At 41.6% G+C, this 18,877-nt stretch overlaps 1 protein-coding gene across 5 annotated transcripts in view; it reads left to right on the forward strand.

The window, feature by feature from the left end:
• The window catches only part of tln2b (talin 2b), a 74,338-nt gene that overhangs the window by 22,508 nt on the left and 32,953 nt on the right, over nt 1–18,877 (forward strand). For 4 of the 5 annotated variants that reach the window (XM_031870670.1, XM_031870685.1, XM_031870678.1 and 1 more), the window contains exons 1-13: nt 5,884–6,019; nt 6,108–6,205; nt 6,393–6,522; nt 7,219–7,374; nt 7,808–7,950; nt 12,643–12,770; nt 13,082–13,145; nt 13,319–13,423; nt 15,550–15,705; nt 16,347–16,448; nt 16,538–16,614; nt 17,664–17,847; nt 18,350–18,463. In XM_031870670.1, the coding sequence (XP_031726530.1) occupies nt 5,884–6,019; nt 6,108–6,205; nt 6,393–6,522; nt 7,219–7,374; nt 7,808–7,950; nt 12,643–12,770; nt 13,082–13,145; nt 13,319–13,423; nt 15,550–15,705; nt 16,347–16,448; nt 16,538–16,614; nt 17,664–17,847; nt 18,350–18,463 (1,593 nt within the window). Of the gene's footprint in view, nt 1–5,845; nt 6,020–6,107; nt 6,206–6,392; nt 6,523–7,218; nt 7,375–7,807; nt 7,951–12,642; nt 12,771–13,081; nt 13,146–13,318; nt 13,424–15,549; nt 15,706–16,346; nt 16,449–16,537; nt 16,615–17,663; nt 17,848–18,349; nt 18,464–18,877 lie in introns of those variants that run through there. The other variant, XM_031870660.1, reaches the window with a different exon arrangement.

The raw sequence follows: 18,877 nt of genomic DNA on the forward strand, positions 1-18,877 counted from the left end.
AAGAGAAATGAACCCATAGTGGGTTTAATTTGTGTGATCCACCCTCATTGATGAGAAAGAACACTTCACTAATACTGAGAGTATATGATGGGAGGTTTTATAATACATTGTTTAACTAATATTCTATATTAGATAAAACATTTTGTAACCTTCATTTTTTTTAAGCAAACTATTCTTTAGACTCGAATCATTTTTAACTGTTGACTCCAAACATGTTACCTGTCTCATATCATTACATCACTTCGTCTGGCGTAGTTATCAGTGAAAACCAGATGCAGGCTAGTAGACCGCATGCTGTTAATGCTCCTTCAGAGATTTATGGTTAAAAATGCGGTTGATAATGATAATTGAATCATTGTGGGCTGAGTCCTTTGTTGTTTCAGGCTGATCTGCATCCATCACTGTAGGTAAGGAAAGAAAAATGTTTGGGCGACATCTGTCTGAGCCACCAGTAAACATGAGTACCCCCCCCCCCCCTGACTGAGTGGATGGACTGACTGACTGAAAGACTAGTTCATCGGTTGAGTCACTGCAGCAGCTGGGTGGAGCTCTCCTCCTCTCGTAGCTGTTTCTGTCTCCATCTGTTAGGAAGCTCGTTCTTCACATCTCTAAATGAGGGATGAGGGATGGTGCATATTAAATAACTCTGTGTGTTGTCAGACTTTGTGAGACTGTTTGGCCATCTGAACCAATAATATCTCTGGTGTAACTGAGCCAAGTACATGTGATGCCCACTCTTTGAATTTCTCAATTTACTGAAGGATTTGCCATCTAATCTTCAAGAATTACAATTTAAGAATTAATATAATTTCTCTAATCTGCTGCTATTGTAGCTTTAGTGAATACCACTGTCTTTAAAGAGCAGGAAGAAACCGTTACATTTATTGCACTGCTTCTGCTCAGGATCCTTTTGAAACGTTGCTGCTGGAGGACGCTCCACTCCCCTGGATATTTTTAGCGTAATAGGAGCCGCTCTCTCCCTCCCCGTGACAAGGGCAAGATTCATTATTTCTGTCTTCATCCATACCCTCAAATTGCATTACAGCAGCAGAGTGTGTCGCCCAGGAGCAAAGCCTGAAGTCCGGAGACTGGGTCACAGCGGCAAGGTTCCATTTTAAATGTGGCTGAAAAGTGGCTCTACATTTAGAGCATGGGTTTAATGTCTTTTTGTATCTGGATTAATAACCACTGCTTGACTCACACTGTATTAAGTGAAATAATACCATGCAAGCCACTTATAATATGACAGCTTTTTTTATAGTAATACTGGTGAACTTTAAATGGCAAGGGTCGTTCCTGTGATCGTTGCATTGAGCTGAAGCAATGATTAATACATTTTTTGACACGTATTGGAGGAAGTGATAAGGGTCGAAAGCCTTTGACTTATTAATTATTTGAATTGCATTCAGTTAGACTCCAGATTCAGTGGGTGTTCTTTGCAAGGAAATGAGCATCTTGATAATGAAAAGAATATAGTCTCTGCAAGGCAAAAGAAAGTGGACATTTGGAAATGCACCAGAGGGAATGGTTCATTTTATATCTACTATCTGACAATAAAATGTGATAATAAAGCAGCACTTTAATAGTTGTATTTTTACACCTTCCTCACCTCGTGAATGAATGATCCTGCTTCATCGATCATTCTTTTGGCGGCTTACGAGTATTTTTTGCATCTTACTCTAATCATATCATCCTCATGTTATTAATGTGGTGCAGGCAATCTGACAGAATGATGTCTCTGTGGCCCCGTGTTGCTACTTATATGACAGCCCTTGGCTATTAAATATATGTATAATAATTTGCTATATGGTAGTTGTAAATCATGTATGCCTCACAATCACAATAAAGATGTATTTATGATGATTTATGATTGATTAATGCCTACCTCTTGTGCGCTGTTAGTGCTCTGATTCAATCCAATTCAAATTTGGATGCGAAGCGGTCAAAATTATAATTAGATTATTCGATTTAGAAACAGCTTTCACATCTGGAGGAAATGACACACCTGACCTTGACACATCTCTCTGTTGTGGAGTTCTACAGAAATATAGTTCCTGGGTTGCAGTAATATTAGATTTAAATACGCAGATGATCAAAACAACAACCCTTGTTTGCTGTCATGTGACCCTTCGTTGTCTGTGTTCCAAGAAAACGTAATGGTCTCCGGAAACGTACTACTATCCTGCATCACCGACCTTGCTTTCAGTCGGACGGGGATAGTATAAATGGCTGATGTTGTGCTCCGAGTGTCGGTGCAGGATGTAAAGTAGGAGGAGATGTGGTGTGGAGCAGTTCAGTCAATTCGCATTTTCTCAACGCACACATGATATAATCCTGCTGTTGTCAACAGTCCTGAGAACTGCTGAGGTCGGAATTACTCTTAGCCCTCCACTTGATGCTATCGACATACTACATGCTTAATTTAAACAATAATAATAATCCACCAGGCTGCAGATAATATAGCGTAGTAAATGCCAATTCAGTGAAGGCAGCCGCCACTGTATTTTCCTGCTTCTTCACTGGCTATCCCAATGAGCTTTGGGGGTTATTTTCCAATTTCATCACAGCTTGTTAAAGTCTAATTGTCATCCTTAACAATAACTATGCCTGCTTTAGAGTTGCCGTACTAATCTACCTTTTTACCCCAGAGTGGCTGTTTGTGTAAGTAAGACGAGATGTCTGCATCAGCATCTCTATTTCTGTTTCTACTCCCAAATGCTGCTGAAGCAGAAAGAGTGTACAAAGCCTTGTTTACCAGGGAATCATTACTGTTCCTCCTGTGGACTCAGTTTAATGGGCTGACCTTGACAATCCTGTAACAATGTGGGGGGATGGTTTAGATTAGGCATTTTGAGAATAATGAATTACAGTATATGCACTATGAATAGTTGCAAGCACAAGTGTTTGCATTGTCTTCATGGATCTTGGGTTGTTTAGAGAACACATGAATTGATTAAAGAGACAATAGTACCTTGACATCTGATTTGCAGCATACAGTCTTGCATAGTATGGATGACACATACTGTTCAGTAATTGCAATATGTTTTTGCCATGAATATGAGCTCGCATGTTTCACAGTTTGAAATCATGGCTGTGGCTCCAAGTAGCCCAGGCGTATCTCTTTCAGAAGAACAATTGGCTTTTGTTGTGCTCTGCATGTCTTACATCTTGTCGTTCACACTGCATGTGAAACACACAAGCAGTTACTCTGCTATTGATCAAATAAACGCCACACAGTTGAAGCACCCCTGTACAGCATTGTTTGCCTGGTGTCCTTGAAAGAATGTTATTCACTCTCATTCACACCCCGTGATGTTCTGGACGGTCATTCTGCTTTACGTGCGTTGTTCTATTAGAAGCTTTTGGGAGAGACTGGTCCTGCTCAGGCCTGGGCCTCCACTCTTTAAGTAACCTCCTTGGTTGTTGTGTGACAGACCGGTGCAGTGATTGCAGCAGTTGTTATACTCTCGGGCTCTTCACCGCTGCTGATATTACAGTCAATCAGTAGAGCTGTATCCTCTCCAGATGGCTCCTGCCTCCCCTGGTCTCTATTGAATTGTCCCTGTTTGGCTGCTCTTTGCCCATTTTCATGTCTTAATATTTACAGTAGTGGCAACTAATTCAAAGCAGGACTCTTTTCTGATGGACTAGGGATTGTCATAGGAGATAATGTTTGGAAATTACATTTTGTGGTCTACCTAGTGATCTAGAAAGGGTAATAAAAGAGATAAGACTCAACAGATATCGTTTAAGGGACTTGTTTCTCATTGCTCCTCTCTCAGACATCCATCCATGCTGTAAAGCAGAGCCAATGAGGAGCTGGCTGCATTGGAGTGTTTGCACGAGGATCGTAGTGAAAAATGTGCTCTCACACGACTGTAAGCTCAGGGATTATAATTATCCTCTTGGGTTTCATCATGTGCTTTCTGCAGTGCTTACTCTCTGAAGTGACTGATGCTACTCACAACAGATCCCAAAGTGACTGTTGCTTTAGCAGGAGTCCGACGATAATCTTAAGCAAATATCCGTTGTCAGGGGTAATATCGGCTTTTTGGCACAGGCGTACCCATCTGAAAATATTGCAAAACTTCAACAAAAATACATTTATCTATATTTTAGGTGTGGGTGTTATTTGTGAGTCTATATTGTGAGCGCATATGTGGCCTGTCATGTTGTCAGTCTTGGGTCTAAAGCTGCTTGTCTGAAAGAAAGTATCTGCGGAAGAGCTGGATGACAAAAACTCTGTGGGGCTTCTCTGCAGGCCTGTAGAGGGGACAGCTCATGCGGCGCCATTACCCCTTCTTCTTTGTGCTCGTCTTTCCCACTTTGTATGAGGAGAAGAACAGGGAGGGATAGGGGGTATTGGAAAGGAACCCGTGGCCATGATAGAGCCACAGTCACAGGTGGGCTCATTCACAACGACAACATTATAGAAAATGTACCTTTCTGATTTTCTCTGCTCTGACTCAAAAGAAGCCTGTGGATGAGCTGTGAATCCCGAGCACAAAAAAACTCTTTGATTCCTGAGATCTGAATCGTGTCACTGGGAATACTTGGACTTTTGCCATGGAGAGAAATACTCAAATTATTTTAGGGTTGAAGTAGAATTTGGAATACAGAAAAGCTGAAACGATTAGTAGAGTAATTGATTAATTGATGCAGCTATTTTGATAATCAATTAATTTGTAATTTTTTTGAAGTGAAAAACACAAAAATTAATTCCTTCCAGTTTCTCAAATTTGACTATATGCTGGTTTTCCAAGTCTTCTATGATATTCATATAAATATATTATAAAACATAAGCAATTTGGGTTTGGGAAAATTGTGAAGGGCATTTCTTTTAGCATATTCTGATAAGTATGGATGATTATTGAATTAGTAGAGAATCTGTCTCTACTAATTGAATAATAAATGACAATGAAAATAATCATTAGTTGCAGAGCTGTAATATAGTACTGTGATACAGTATAGTTCAGTACTTGAGAAGTTGAATCTATACTGATACACCCATCTTCTCAGAGATAGCTTGGTAAGCTTTGAATGTGTCACAGACTCATTTTTGTTCACAAAATAATGTAATAACTAGATTGTAGGTCTATAACGTGGTTAAGAATGAGGCAGAGAGCCCTCTGAGTATAGATGGCCCTATTCATCATGTGCATCCCTCCTCCTGTTGAAGCCAAGGTCAGAAAAGAGGAGAAACGCTCTGCAGTATCAGTCTCTTTCCTTTTTTCCTTTTTATGAGTCTCAGAATATCTGAATTGATTCACCCTAATTGCAGTATGTGACTAAAACACTCGCTGATTTGTCTCACAGTGAAGTCTGCTTCTGCTGGAGAGTGCGAGCCAGGAGAAGAGCGAATAATGATGCGGCGGTGGAATGTCATTTTCTGTGTTTTGACTCGGCTCCCGTTATTGCTGACGATTAGAGAGATTTGCACAAATTTACCTTCTTCTGCTGAAAGGTTATGTCGCTTGCCTTGGTTCAGAAAACTCTGTACGCACACACCGCAATCAGGCAGAGGCTCCCCATGCACTTAACCCTTTAATATCAGCAGATCAGCAGGGAAGAATGAGTAGCTGCTGACGCAGGGGTACGGACTGACGCACACGTTCAATTTCACAGGTCAGAATGTCCCCAAGAGGATAATTGTGATGATTTCTTCTGTGCTTTCTGATGTTGTATTCTGAGTCTGGGAGTTCCTCTTTCCACTTTGTTTTATGAGAGGACATTTTAATAATGCTTTGTTGATAACATAACAGGCCGTGTATTTGGGATTTTAGCCAGCACTATGACTTTACACACTCCGACACTTACATTATGTTTCTACTTGTGTATTTTCCAGGTGTGTGGGTCGGTGAGGCCATTAAACTACCTACCAAGATGGTGGCTTTGTCACTAAAGATCTGTGTACGCCAGTGCAATGTGGTGAAGACGATGCAGTTCGAACCATCCACGCCTGTTTATGACGCCTGCAGGATCATCAGAGAGAGAGTCCCAGAAGCCCAGACAGGACAAGGTTGGTGGATGACTCATAAAATGTCATTTACGTAAGCAAAATCTATATGCATTTACATTTGCATGCTGTGTTTGACTTTGTGTTCCAGCGTCAGATTATGGCCTCTTCCTGTCTGACGATGACCCCAGGAAAGGAATCTGGCTCGAGTCTGGAAGAACCCTGGATTATTACATGATGCGAAATGGAGTAAGATTACGTCCTATAGTTTGGGGTGGAGAACCGTCAGTGTGACTTATCATATCCTAAAGTGATTTACATATTTTATCGTTAACTGAGATATTTATGCCTCGCTGCTCGCTGGGAGCGAATGCAGTTTACTATCCGAGAACAGTCAGCGGGGTTTTGGAAGTCATTGTGCTTCCTCTCTTCTCAGGATGTTTTGGAGTATAAGAAGAAACAAAGGCCGCAAAAGATCAAAATGCTGGACGGCGCAGTTAAAACCATCATGGTGGATGACTCAAAAACTGTCGGGGAGCTGCTCGTCACCATATGCAGTAGAATAGGTAAGTGATATTCTCCAAGTACTGCTAATATATGAATCTTGTCAAGCCGTCATCCAACGCTTAAATTATTCATCTGTATTTTATTTTTAGTCCGAGTCATACCACTTAGCGTCATACTGAGCTGCATTATGTTCCTGTGTTATTACATGCTATTGAATTCATATTTAAGCAGAAGCATTTGTTAAGTACTTTGTAGCATTCATGTATGCTTGATAAAGTCCTAATCACTTTTTGTTCAGAGCACGATGGGCATGATTTATCAAGCTACAACAAGCTTGTTTCTAATAAATGCTGAAGTGTTCTTCCTAAGGCCCAGAACGTGCCATCCTTTCCTGTCACAGAGGTGTTCCCTAAGCTGTTTATTTCAATTATAATGGGCTGCCATCAAGCTCAATTGGGTGAGGAGGAGAGGGATGTGTGCCTGGCAGATAGCTTTATTTGAAAATGTTTGTTTGGAGTAGGTCTTTCTGCTTGGCTTCTCCTCCTCCTCGGCTCCCATTTTAGTTTGCTGGCTCTGTGCCAGCTTTCCTTCACTTCTGTTTCAAAGCATAGAGAAAGAGATAAAAAAAAAAAAAAAAACAGAGAGAGTGCAAAAGAATTGCAGAGGCACTTTCTCTATCGCGGCACTGGTTATCATGCCAGTTTGAAGCATCCCCTCCTCTGAGAATTCCCTGGCTAACTTGTGCCCCTTTTCAGGAATCACCAACTATGAGGAGTACTCCCTCATTCAAGAGGTGACGGAGGACAAAAAGGAGGACGGAATGGGGACGCTGAAGAAAGACAGAACCCTGCAGCTTCGAGATGAGAGGAAGATGGAAAAGCTCAAAGCCAAACTCCACACGGATGATGACTGTGAGTGTGAGCTCGGCAAAAGCCTCAGCGTGTCGTCGATATCTCGAATGCATTCACGGCCGTTTCTTATTTTTGCATGCGTGAATCTGACTCGACACCGTCATCTGGACATGTGCTTTTTAATTTATTGCATGGACATATCAAAGTTTAATGGAATTACAACTGTTATCTTTAGCCCAGAGGACACCAATTATATTTTGAAGCATGCAACTGTACAAATCACATTTTAACTTTGACTGCAAACTAGCTTTGAAAGATTTTCATTTCCCTGTGATACATTTGGTTGATTGTCTGTCGAAGCTGATTGGTTTCACGTTTCCAAACTGCCGAGTTAGTTTTACCATCCGTATTCTCCTCTAGCAAAATCTTTGTAAATTTAATGTCTATTCATTTCAGCGCGTGTGGTAACAGAGTGTGTGTATTGATTGGGCAGTGAACTGGCTGGACCACAGCAGGACGTTCAGAGAGCAGGGAGTGGAGGAAAGTGAGACTTTGCTGCTCAGGCGCAAGTTCTTCTATTCGGACCAGAATGTGGACTCGCGGGACCCTGTGCAGCTAAACCTGCTCTATGTTCAGGTAAAACAATTACAAACACTTCTATGCTGGTGTAGCAAAAAAAAGAATAATAATAACAGAAGAGAGGGGATTAGCTACTGTACGTCCACATGTTTTTGCTGTAACAGCTCAACCTGAAAAATGAGACTCAAGCAGGCTAGCATATGAATTACACTGCAATGTTTTGTTTGGGGGTTTTTTTTGTGGGGAGTTCCAGATAGAAAAGCTGTACTTTGTTTGAGTGCAGCAGAACCAGCTGTGTAAACACAACATTGACATATTCTCATTTTATAAAGATGCTAATATGTGAACAATCTGTATATTTGTCACTACAGGAGACCCCTTTCACATTACTTACTAATTACACTTGTGCTCATTTGATCCATTGTAAATATATAAATATTGATTAGTGCAGCTAATCCTTGTTCCTCTGGGTTTCCCATAACATTAGTCTTTTTACATTTACACTCTCCATTGAAAGTAACACCAGTGCTGTTTGTATTGCCCATCGTTGGGCTCAAACCTTGAGATGGCCAGATGTTTTAATGTTGCTGGATTATCTTTAACATCATTCTATCGTTCTTTATGTTTTGGCAAGCTCAACAAGATGGGGTTGAGGAGGTTATATCTATTGTAGTATAATAGTTGTTCATAAGGTTCAGGGGTTTTCAGAGGCAGTGAGTCATATCAGTATCTAAACACTTCCTGTTTGCAGATTTGTCCAACATGCAGCATGTATCTAGCTGGAGAGAGAGAGATATTTGGCATTTGGAGTTACGTGTGGTTGATGCGGTGTGTGTTTAATAGATAAGTGGCTTTCTCGCTCTCTCTGTCTCTATCTGTGAGTGTGTTGGTTTAACCAGTTTTTTAAAGCCCTGCTGGCACCGGAGGGGATCCTTGGTGGGGGTCTGCTGAGTCCGGTATTGCACTAGTCAGGGTTTGCTCACTGCACACATCACTGCACGCACATTAACCCCTCCTGGAAACAGTATCCTTGCTCGCTCTCCCACACAAAATCTCTGCAAAAACTATATATATATATATACCAGGTCTGAAATGTGTGTAGTCGTACGAATTTGACTCCCTTCATCTTTTCGATCCCTACTGCGTTCCTGAATATGTTCATAAAAGGCATCCAGTCACCCAGGAGGAGGGAGGAGAGCAGCTTGCTCCTGCAGCTTTCCTCCCTTCTATCTGTCTGTTTCTGTTTTTGCCTCTATTTTTCTTACCCTCTGTTTCCTTCCCTTCCAGTTCGCCTGTCTCCACTCCCTCTCCATCTCCCACTCATTCTGACATAGTCACACACATCCCCACCCTGTTACCCTAGCACACATCACAGCGCGGTGCGTATCATGCTCTCCGCTCAACACAGACTCATATTTCCTTTCACAATAACAACCCCGCCCCTTGCCCCCGCCTCCTTTTTGCCTCTCCGTTACCCTTACCCATCTATCTTTCCCTCTCGATCTCTCCCTGACACACACTGGGATTGTTACACAGGCAGATCACAGAGACTCTTCACATGGCACTGGCTCTAATTTGTCACTGTGTTAAAAAGGCCAAACAGAGCCAGAAGAGGGATCTTCAGCAGAGTGGAACATACCCCAGGCTTGTCTTCCACTTCTTGTCTTCTTTTCTTACACAGCTTTTTACTTCCTCATTCAGAATTCCTGTAATTCTCAGAAACTCAGCAGGATTGAGTAATTGAATTCAGATTGTGTGGATGATGACATTACTGCTGGCTTTTCTTTGACAAAGCGATGATGTCAAATGTTTATTAATGATTTGATTTAGCTTTCGTGATTTCAAACCCACACACACACACACACACACATACACATAATGGAAGCTCTGCCAGTAACAGACTAATCTCCTTTACTACTTGGCCACTCCCTTTCTGTCATGTATTTGTGCTAAGACCAGGATAAACCTCTGTAGCAATAGCATCCCCCTGTGTATCCTGCTCTTTTGCTTTTGCTCTGCATCACTTTAGTTGATTCTGAAAGCATACTATTTGTACCGTGAGACAGCATAGTCCAAAGCAGGGACAGATGAAGAACTTGTCTTCAAAATAATATGTATCCTGTTGCCTCCTGACATTTCATCATGTTGTCTTCCATCGATAGTTCTGTAAGAGCTTGTGAAGCATCTTTGCTTTATTGGACATGTGAGAAAATAAAGGAACCAAAGGTCTGATTTGAACCAGGCCAGTCCAGGTACAGAACTGTAGCGTAATAAGTCCCCAGGATGCCCCCGAACCATCTTTTATTTAGGATTTGTCTCCAGAATACAACTGTGTTGTTTAGCTCATCAAGCTGTTAAATATTCCTTTACTCACTGATTTATACCATCCTGATTGAGTATTGTGTGCATTTAGTCACTTTAGTGTATCCCTATGTCAGCATTTATTTTGAAGGCTGCATTGTACTCTGTGTGCTGAGCCATGGTGGACAAGTTGACCTCAGTGTTGTAGCCTCGGGCTGTATGTGTCACAGCCTCCGATGTCTTGTGCTTCACTTCCACTCGTGCAGCTCTAAAATGTCCGTAAAACCAGCGCCTGTATCGCTTGCCATATCCGCTCTGAGAAAAGTCACGGTCGGTGGTCACTTGATAATCATGGCGGAATAATCTGCCCAGTCATTTGACCAAATAGAGAGACGTGCACCTGTAAGTTGTCTGCTTCATCTGATGTTTAGTTATTCATTCAAAATGACCCAGCCAATAAATAAATTCAATGTTGATCTTAAACTTTACTGTATGTGGCAATGCCAAACTGGATGATATAATATATACTGCATCGTAAGCAAAGTGTATTGACATGCCAACAGTATCCCATTTTCTTAATCTTATCCAGGTTTTGATCATATGGAAAACGCTTTGCTCCACATGTGTCCTGTTTGCATTAGCTGATTGGCCTCAGCCGTTTCATTCAGACTTCACTGTCGCCAGCTCATTCACAGCTGTGTGGTTATCGCCTGACTGGCAACTTCCATTCATATTCAGCAGGCGTCCAGGGCTGATACACTCCTACACCACTATAGTGTTCTTCCTATCACCATTTTATTCATGTAGGTGGAATATGACATTCATATGGAACATAGACAGACTGGTTGTTTACCTCCTTGTTCATACTTCTAAACAGGCCAGAATCCAGGCTAACGGTCATCTGTCTGTCAAACCGTCTTTTCCGGACCTGAATTACGCAGCAATTTAGGATGAGCCCACTTTGGCCACTGTTGCATTTACCACTCTGCAGGATATTGGCTTCCTCATCTTTTCGCCAGTAATGGAAAGTGAGAGCAACAACCGATAAAATGTATCCTTTGCATTACCGGTGTTAAACTTTCCTTTCAGTTTATGGTGTAGATCATCAAATATTATTTGTTTTATTGGCAGATGGAAACTGGAGCTGAAGACGTATCAGTGAAACTTGGTTAAAGTATTTGCATCCAACAGTATCCTTATAATCAGTGCTCCAGCAAGCCCATCTGAATTTCTCAAAACCAGGAAAGGCGTGACCTGGTTTCTGAAACCATATTTACATATGCAAATGCATAACTACGATACTCCAAAAACATGATAATAACATACTAGTGTGCATATTAGTATCTACGGCAGCTGTGCTGTTGGACAGATTGTAAAGTTAATACAAACCCTCACTGAGGCTATTGCAGACAAGCAGCAAAACCTAATTGGAAATGTCAAATTTTACATTGACTTCTTAGCATCTTACTTTACAGTAATACCGTCTGGTGAACAGTAGCAGAGTGAATGGCATGTGTGAGGGCTAATTTTAGAGTGTCTTCTTGTGTTCAGTAAGAGCTTACTGTATGTACTCCGCTGTGAATTGCACTGGGGAAAGGACTTGATTGTGAGTGGAGGAGATTGTTGTCCTCATTACAGCAGTAAGCTGCCGCTTAGTTTTTCATTGATCTAATAGGACGTAAGAATGAGCCGAGTCCACGCTGTGCACCGATATGCTAATGCTAAAAATCACTGATGGAGTCTCTCTCACTGGCATCGAGCTTTTGCAGCCATTAATTTTGCAGGAGAGAACTAGAAAGAGGGAGTGAGAGAAAAGCTGACTGCCCCCTGGAGAACACAGCACACACTGGCAACCATTTGACTGATGTCGAGAAAGGTTTCTCCCTTTCCATTTACCTAAATGGGGAAGATAATGTCGACCGCCTGGCTGAAAAGCATTGAAACATAAGTGATGTACCTAGAGCACCAAACAAGGCACAAGCGTTCTTCTTTCTTTTCTGTTTTGCTGCGGTGGAAAAGAAATCCAGTCATTAGATCTCTTTACATCATATTGAGGGCCCTTCTGTAATGCAGACGGGATATTGTGAAAAACTGGTAAATTCCTGTGATGCGTTTTCTTTATTAATAACATTTAATGGGCTGTGATGACAAATTGTCAGAGCTGTTACATTTGAAAGCCAACAGAGTGGCTCTTATTGTCACAAACACATCTTATGTGGCTCCCCTGTGTGGATGAGTCTCAGTGATGATGTCCCTGCTCTAGAAATACACTTAGTCATTCACTTAGAAGACGTCCTCGCTGAAGCCACAGTGCATTCAAAGCACACAATGATGTGCTCATTATGGAGTTTTGGATAATTCTCAGGCCTTTGTAGTATCCTTTTCCTGGATGTGTGTTTTTGCCTCTCACTTACTCCCCCCCTCCCTCTCTCATCATGTCTCCTTCAGGCTAGGGATGATATATTGAATGGATCCCACCCTGTCTCCTTTGATAAAGCCTGTGAGTTCGCAGGCATCCAGGCTCAGATCCAGTTTGGACCCCACGTGGAGCACAAACACAAGCCCGGATTCCTGGAGTAAGCTTTTCCTTATCAAAAAGATGCATTGACACCAACATTCACAGTAACTCTGTACAGCATGTTGTACCTTTTAGATGTTCATTTCACAGCTGTGCATACACAGTGGTTATCTCCTGCTTCAGTACAGGCCGTTGCTTCAGGGATTTCCTCCAGTGGAAAGCTCAGGGATGATGTCAGCTGTTACAAATGTTGTCTGATATGTAGGCAGTAGGGCAAGAATGACCTCATATGTGAAGCTATGTTAACAGAAAGGGAAATGTCTGTAGCTCAAAAGAGTAACTATTTAAAAATGGCATTTATCTCTGTAGCCTGAAGGAGTTCCTACCTAAAGAGTACATCAAGCCGAGAGGGTCCGAGAAGAAAATATTCCAAGTATGTACATTACATTGCTGGAATGTTGCATTTAAAAGTGTTTGAAACTGTGTGCGGCCCCTGGGAATTACACTAAAATACAAAATACAAAACATGTAGATAACGTAACACATAACATATGAAATGATCAGTCAATGAAGGAGGTGGAGATGTGACTTGTATTGTTTGTCCAGGATCATAACAACTGTGGAGAGATGACGGAGATTGAGGCAAAAGTGAAGTATGTGAAGCTCGCCAGGTCCCTGCTGACATATGGAGTGTCCTTCTTCCTGGTAAAGGTAAGAGCTAAAACCATGCTTCTTTACCCCAGTAAAGAGGTCATTGGATTTATAAGCACAGCAGACAGTGTGCTCACATTCCCCACAAAAGAAATCCCATTAAAGAATAATTACATCTTGCATCTTATTCTCCGATCATCATCATTAGATATGGTGACAGGTTTATTGTATGAGATCTAGAAGTGCAGCAGTATTGCTCAAAAGAAGTTAGTCGAGGTAGACCCAGGTAGGCCAAACGAGTTGGAAGAGAAAACAAAGGGGAATGGTAAAACCAAACATCCAATGGTTGTTGTAAAAGTCCATCAAAGTTTACAGACAGGCTTCAGCTTTGACCTACCATGCTTGTTTTACCTCCATAAAAAAGTGGTAGATAAAGGGTGAGTGTGATAGTCTGGCCGCTTGTGTTTCCTGCTTCGTTTAACTTTGTTGTCAGTAAAGAGCCACATTTGCAGGTCTCAGCAGTTAACTTGAAAATAAAACCAGGGTTTCCCTTTAGTAATTACTGAGCAATACAAATTTAAAGATACATCTGGTTATAGAAAACAGGCGCATAATGCTGCTGCACTAATAAGAGGCATCTGTGATTTGAAAGCTGCTCTGATATGCTCTGTGCTGTCAAACAGGTATGAAAGCTTGTTGAAAACAACACACAACCCCATTATCACAACCAATCGCAAGCCCCAGAGTGGAAGCTTGTGCCGTTTGCAGTTCAGCAGCAACACTCTGTGCTGTGAAATACTAGTGACAATAGCAATTCTGTTCCGTTCTGGTTTGGCGAACACAAAAGTGGAATGGAAGTGCAGCATGCGAATGGGATGAAGTCGCACCGGCAGATATTTTAAAAGCTCTCTGACAGCAGCCCATTTGGTTACGAACTTGCAGGAAAGGGGGGGAAAAGAGGAAGCGGGCAGTTGTCTGCTCGGGTCTTAATGGACGATAAATGGAATGTTTGGCCCTGAAGTTAAAGCAGACTGCAGGGTTCAGAATGTCTTTGTGCGTATGGAAGAGTGCGTGTGCATCAACATGGACGAGCGCTGTCAGCGTTCGATGAGGAGATGTAGTGATGGAGATTTCAAGACTGTTAAATAATTCACTCCAGCTGCACTCTGCTCTTGATGCTAGCAGAGGCAAAAGCACAGAACTGGCTTTGCTGAAGCACATCTGAGAATTTATTGTAACCTTCTATTTCTCATCTGTCAGTCTTTAATCACTGCAGGTTCTAGGTAGGCAAGCCCTCTGTAGCTGTAATCTTCACACATATGGAAAAACTGTGCATTGAAGTAATTGAGCCTGTGTATATGTGTGTGTTTGTAGGCCTGTACAATATAAAGCCTCCCACTTCGATTGTGTTTTCTTGCAGATTTTCCCCAACAATAATCAAGGTCAATCTATTTAAAAGGATATAATACCTTAGCTGCCCACTTCAGATTAGAAAATGTAACTTCCTGCTTGAAATCAGCCTTGATAATTGTGACGTTCAAGTAACATAACCTAAAACAATGGAAGTTTTTAATAAATCTACGTTCGAAGATATCATGAATACTGGGATAATGTTATCTGTCCTTGTGTTTAAGAGCCCTGAACCTAGAAGCCGCTCTATTATTGGCCTTTGTGAAGTTCTCAGAGATCTCAGTGATAAAAAAAGAAAACAATGAAAAACAATAGCCTGTGGACATAAATTGTACGTATTTTGAACTCCCCCGTCTCTACAAACCGATAATTTATGTGTAGTCCTCTGCACCCCTGGAGGGGAGCCAAGTGTAGGCTCAGTCTCTGAAGTGAGCTGTAATAGATTTTCAGTGGGCAGAGAGTGGAGGACACCGTAGCTTCTGAGGCAGAGAGCTTGTGGAAGCGCCATGCTGTTGTGCTGACAGTGACTAAACTCCGAGGAGACCCTGCTCAATAAAGCAGCAGTTAAACAAGGCCGAACTCTGCTGGGTCAGTTCACAGCTGCCCTTCTCCTCCTCCAATCGGGGCTGTAAGACACGGACACGGCGTGTATTACGACAGCACAAACAGAATGGCACAACCGTTTTTGTTTTTTTTGCGTTCGCGCCTTGAATGAATCATCTGTGTAGGTGTGAAGCACCGATGTAAATGTTGTCTCATGTTGTCCTATCTGACAGGAAAAGATGAAGGGTAAAAATAAGCTTGTCCCGCGGCTGCTGGGGATAACCAAAGAGTCAGTGATGCGAGTGGATGAGAAGACCAAGGATGTGGTCCAGGATTGGCCTCTGACAACAGTCAAGAGATGGGCTGCCTCCCCCAAGAGCTTCACCCTGGTACTGTGCGACTATCTGCATGAGGTTCTCAGCATTACTCACAGATGTTGTATACTCCTTATCCTATGCACATATTCAGTTATTCTGTGAACAGCTTGATTTACAAGGCTCTGTATCCCATTTTCATCTTTTCCCCAGTTTTAATTTCCCAATACAAACGGTATCCTAAAAATTGTTGAGGCCTTAGACTTCAATATTGAATGTTTTCACTATGCTAGCCAGCTATTTAATCTGCGTTAACAATAGATGCCTGGGGAAGAATGTGCAGAATATAGATGTATTATTTATCTGAAAGCTTTTTCAATTTTCTTTTCCAACTGCTGGCAACAGTACTGTCTGTTTTTCTCCCTTTATTGGAAAGGAGCGCTCCATTTAAAGATTAATAGATTATGCAAATTTGAAAAAAAAATACTCTACGGTATATTTGCCAACATTGATTTAAACTGAAAATATTCACCCTGGCGTTTCTGTAGAATGCTTTGAAGTTAAAAGTTGGGGAATCACGACATGTCATTTCTAATCAGGTCTTTGGAGAAATAGGATGGGCCATAGAAGCTTATTAGGTATAGAATGTTTTAGCAATGCCAGATAGATGTTAAAATATTGCCCTGAATCTCTGCTGTTTTTAACTCATTACAAAGGATTTCGGAGAGTACCAGGAGAGTTACTACTCTGTCCAGACTACAGAGGGAGAGCAGATATCCCAACTTATTGCTGGATACATTGACATCATTCTTAAGAAGGCAAGTAATAACTATTAGATAGATATTAGACATGCATTCGGTCGATATTGTTGACTGTGATGTGATGTCTGTTGCTCTTCTTTCTACAGAAGCAGAGTAAGGATCGATTTGGCCTTGAGGGAGATGAGGAATCCACCATGCTGGAGGAATCGGTGTCCCCTAAGAAGTGAGTACAAGTCTAGTTATTCTTCATGAAGGTAAACCTCACTGTTTTTATTTGTGCATGTGATTACATTCCTGCCAGCAGTACCCCCAAGAGAGGTAATGTTAGAATTAAACACAAAAAAGCACTTTATATATAAAATAAAAAAAACACTAACACTGTTATCGATATTCAAGAATACAATTTGCTAAATTGCTTCCTTGTAGATTTTTTTGTTTGTGCAGACCTAAACACAAAACCTGCCTCAGGCTCGAGGCGCAAAATGATCATCTTATTTCACAAAGAAAAAATGCATCATTCAGAAGTTAAGATATCACGCAGGTAAAGAAATCACCACGTTGGAAGCAGTTTTATTCATTAATTTATATCTCCCAGTTGGAAGCCATCTCTAATGATTTCCCTGTGTAGCTTGGTAAATGATGGAAATGAATGTGATGCTGATGGACCAGGGCTCTATCACACAGAGCTTGGGAATTTGTTGTCACTGGAAATCCACATGGCTCTTAGAGAAAGCACTCTCTGGCAGAATGGGGCATCATATTCCTGCTGCTTATGGGCCAATTGACTCATGTTGTGGTTCTCAGCACAAAAACATAATTGCTGTCTCTCAAAACAAGCCATAATTAACCAATGGAGTCAGGAGCATCTGTTGAACTGGGCAGGAAAACAGATTTCTTTTCCCCGTACAATATTTTTTTTCTGACAATGTCTACTCACCTTGTGAACAGTTTTTAGCGGGATAATTATTTTAATTATAATTTTGTAATTTTCCTCATCTAAATTAGAAACAGTTGTGTTATCATCTGGGACAATTAGACAATTATATGCATTTAAAGATACACTCGCAAGTAACACAAAGCATAATGTTACTCCAATGCAACTCTTTCCACAACACGCATGCTTTCACATGATTTATCCTCAGGTCCTTGGGTTGGACTGCATCCTGTGCATGCATGTTGAATATACATGCACACTGAAATAGTGTTATCATTGAAATGTGTTTAATTATGAAATTCAGCATGCACGTCCTATCTCTTTTCTTCCTGTACAAGGTCCACAATTTTGCAGCAGCAGTTCAATCGAGTGGGCCGTGTGGAGCATGGCTCAGTAGCACTTCCAGGTATAATCCGGTCTGGGTCTATTGGCGTTCCTGATACCTTCAATATGGGTACTATGCCCTCGGCCCAGCAGCAAATCACCACAGGGCAGATGCACAGAGGACACATGCCCCCGCTGGTGAGTAAGAGCACTTGCACTTGCAAGCAAACATGGCGTCCTGGACAAATGTCCTATTCCCCTGTTGTCACCATATTTTGACATGAAATGGAAGCATCCAACTTTGGGCCAGTCTCCGTAATTCAAATTAAAACCCCAAAAACTGAATCAAAGGAATGAGAAAATGATGTAGCACCGCTGCTGTACTCAGTTCTATAATTTTATCAGAACACAGTGTCGAGGTACATTATCTAACATCATGTAAATCTGCAGAGTTTGAAATATTGCTTGTGGTCCCTGCTGTCAACAATGAACAACAATGAACAACATGAGGAGGGCTAAGAGCGAGATAGGGAATGAAACATATCTCTGTTCACATTAAAAGCCCATCTGTGTTTATAGACATTAGATTGCGAGACCGAGAGTTTCACAGATTTTCCGAAACATAGTACAATACACATTGTGAATTTAGATTGCTTTTGTCATTTACTCTCTGTGTGTCTGTGTTGCTTGTTGTTGCCAGAGTCTGGCCCAGCAGGCCCTGATGGGGACCATAAACAGCAGTATGCAGGCTGTGCAGCAGGCTCAGGTGGACCTGGGATATGTAGATAGTCTGCCTCCACTGGGCCATGATTTGGTAAGTCTCCCTCCCACTTACTACACAGTTTTATTTTACAGTAAATGCAGCATGGAGAGATATACCGTAGTACTCCTCCTTTACGTCATCATTTTCAGAAACCCCTAGAGTTCCACTTTTCTAAAACTCACACTGGATGTGTGCTTACTGATGTTGCAGCCTCTGGTTTTCAAAGCAAAGACAGATTAGAAAGAATTAAGCATTTGCATCACATCAAAGTCCATCATATTTCTCAAATATAATTGGGATACCACACTGACTGTAAATATAGAGGCTGTATTTAATGCTTGAGTGTTTCCAAAGCCGTAGGTGTTGTACAGCCCTAGTCCTTTAATCCTGCATGAAGTTTATTTGAACTGAAAATCGCCCACTGTGATGAAAGCCAATAGCTCTTCTTTTCCTCCTCCACCGAAA

Source organism: Anarrhichthys ocellatus, unplaced genomic scaffold (assembly GCF_004355925.1).
Source record: "Anarrhichthys ocellatus isolate YVR2014 unplaced genomic scaffold, GSC_Weel_1.0 scaffold2, whole genome shotgun sequence".
NCBI lineage: Eukaryota > Metazoa > Chordata > Actinopteri > Perciformes > Anarhichadidae > Anarrhichthys > Anarrhichthys ocellatus.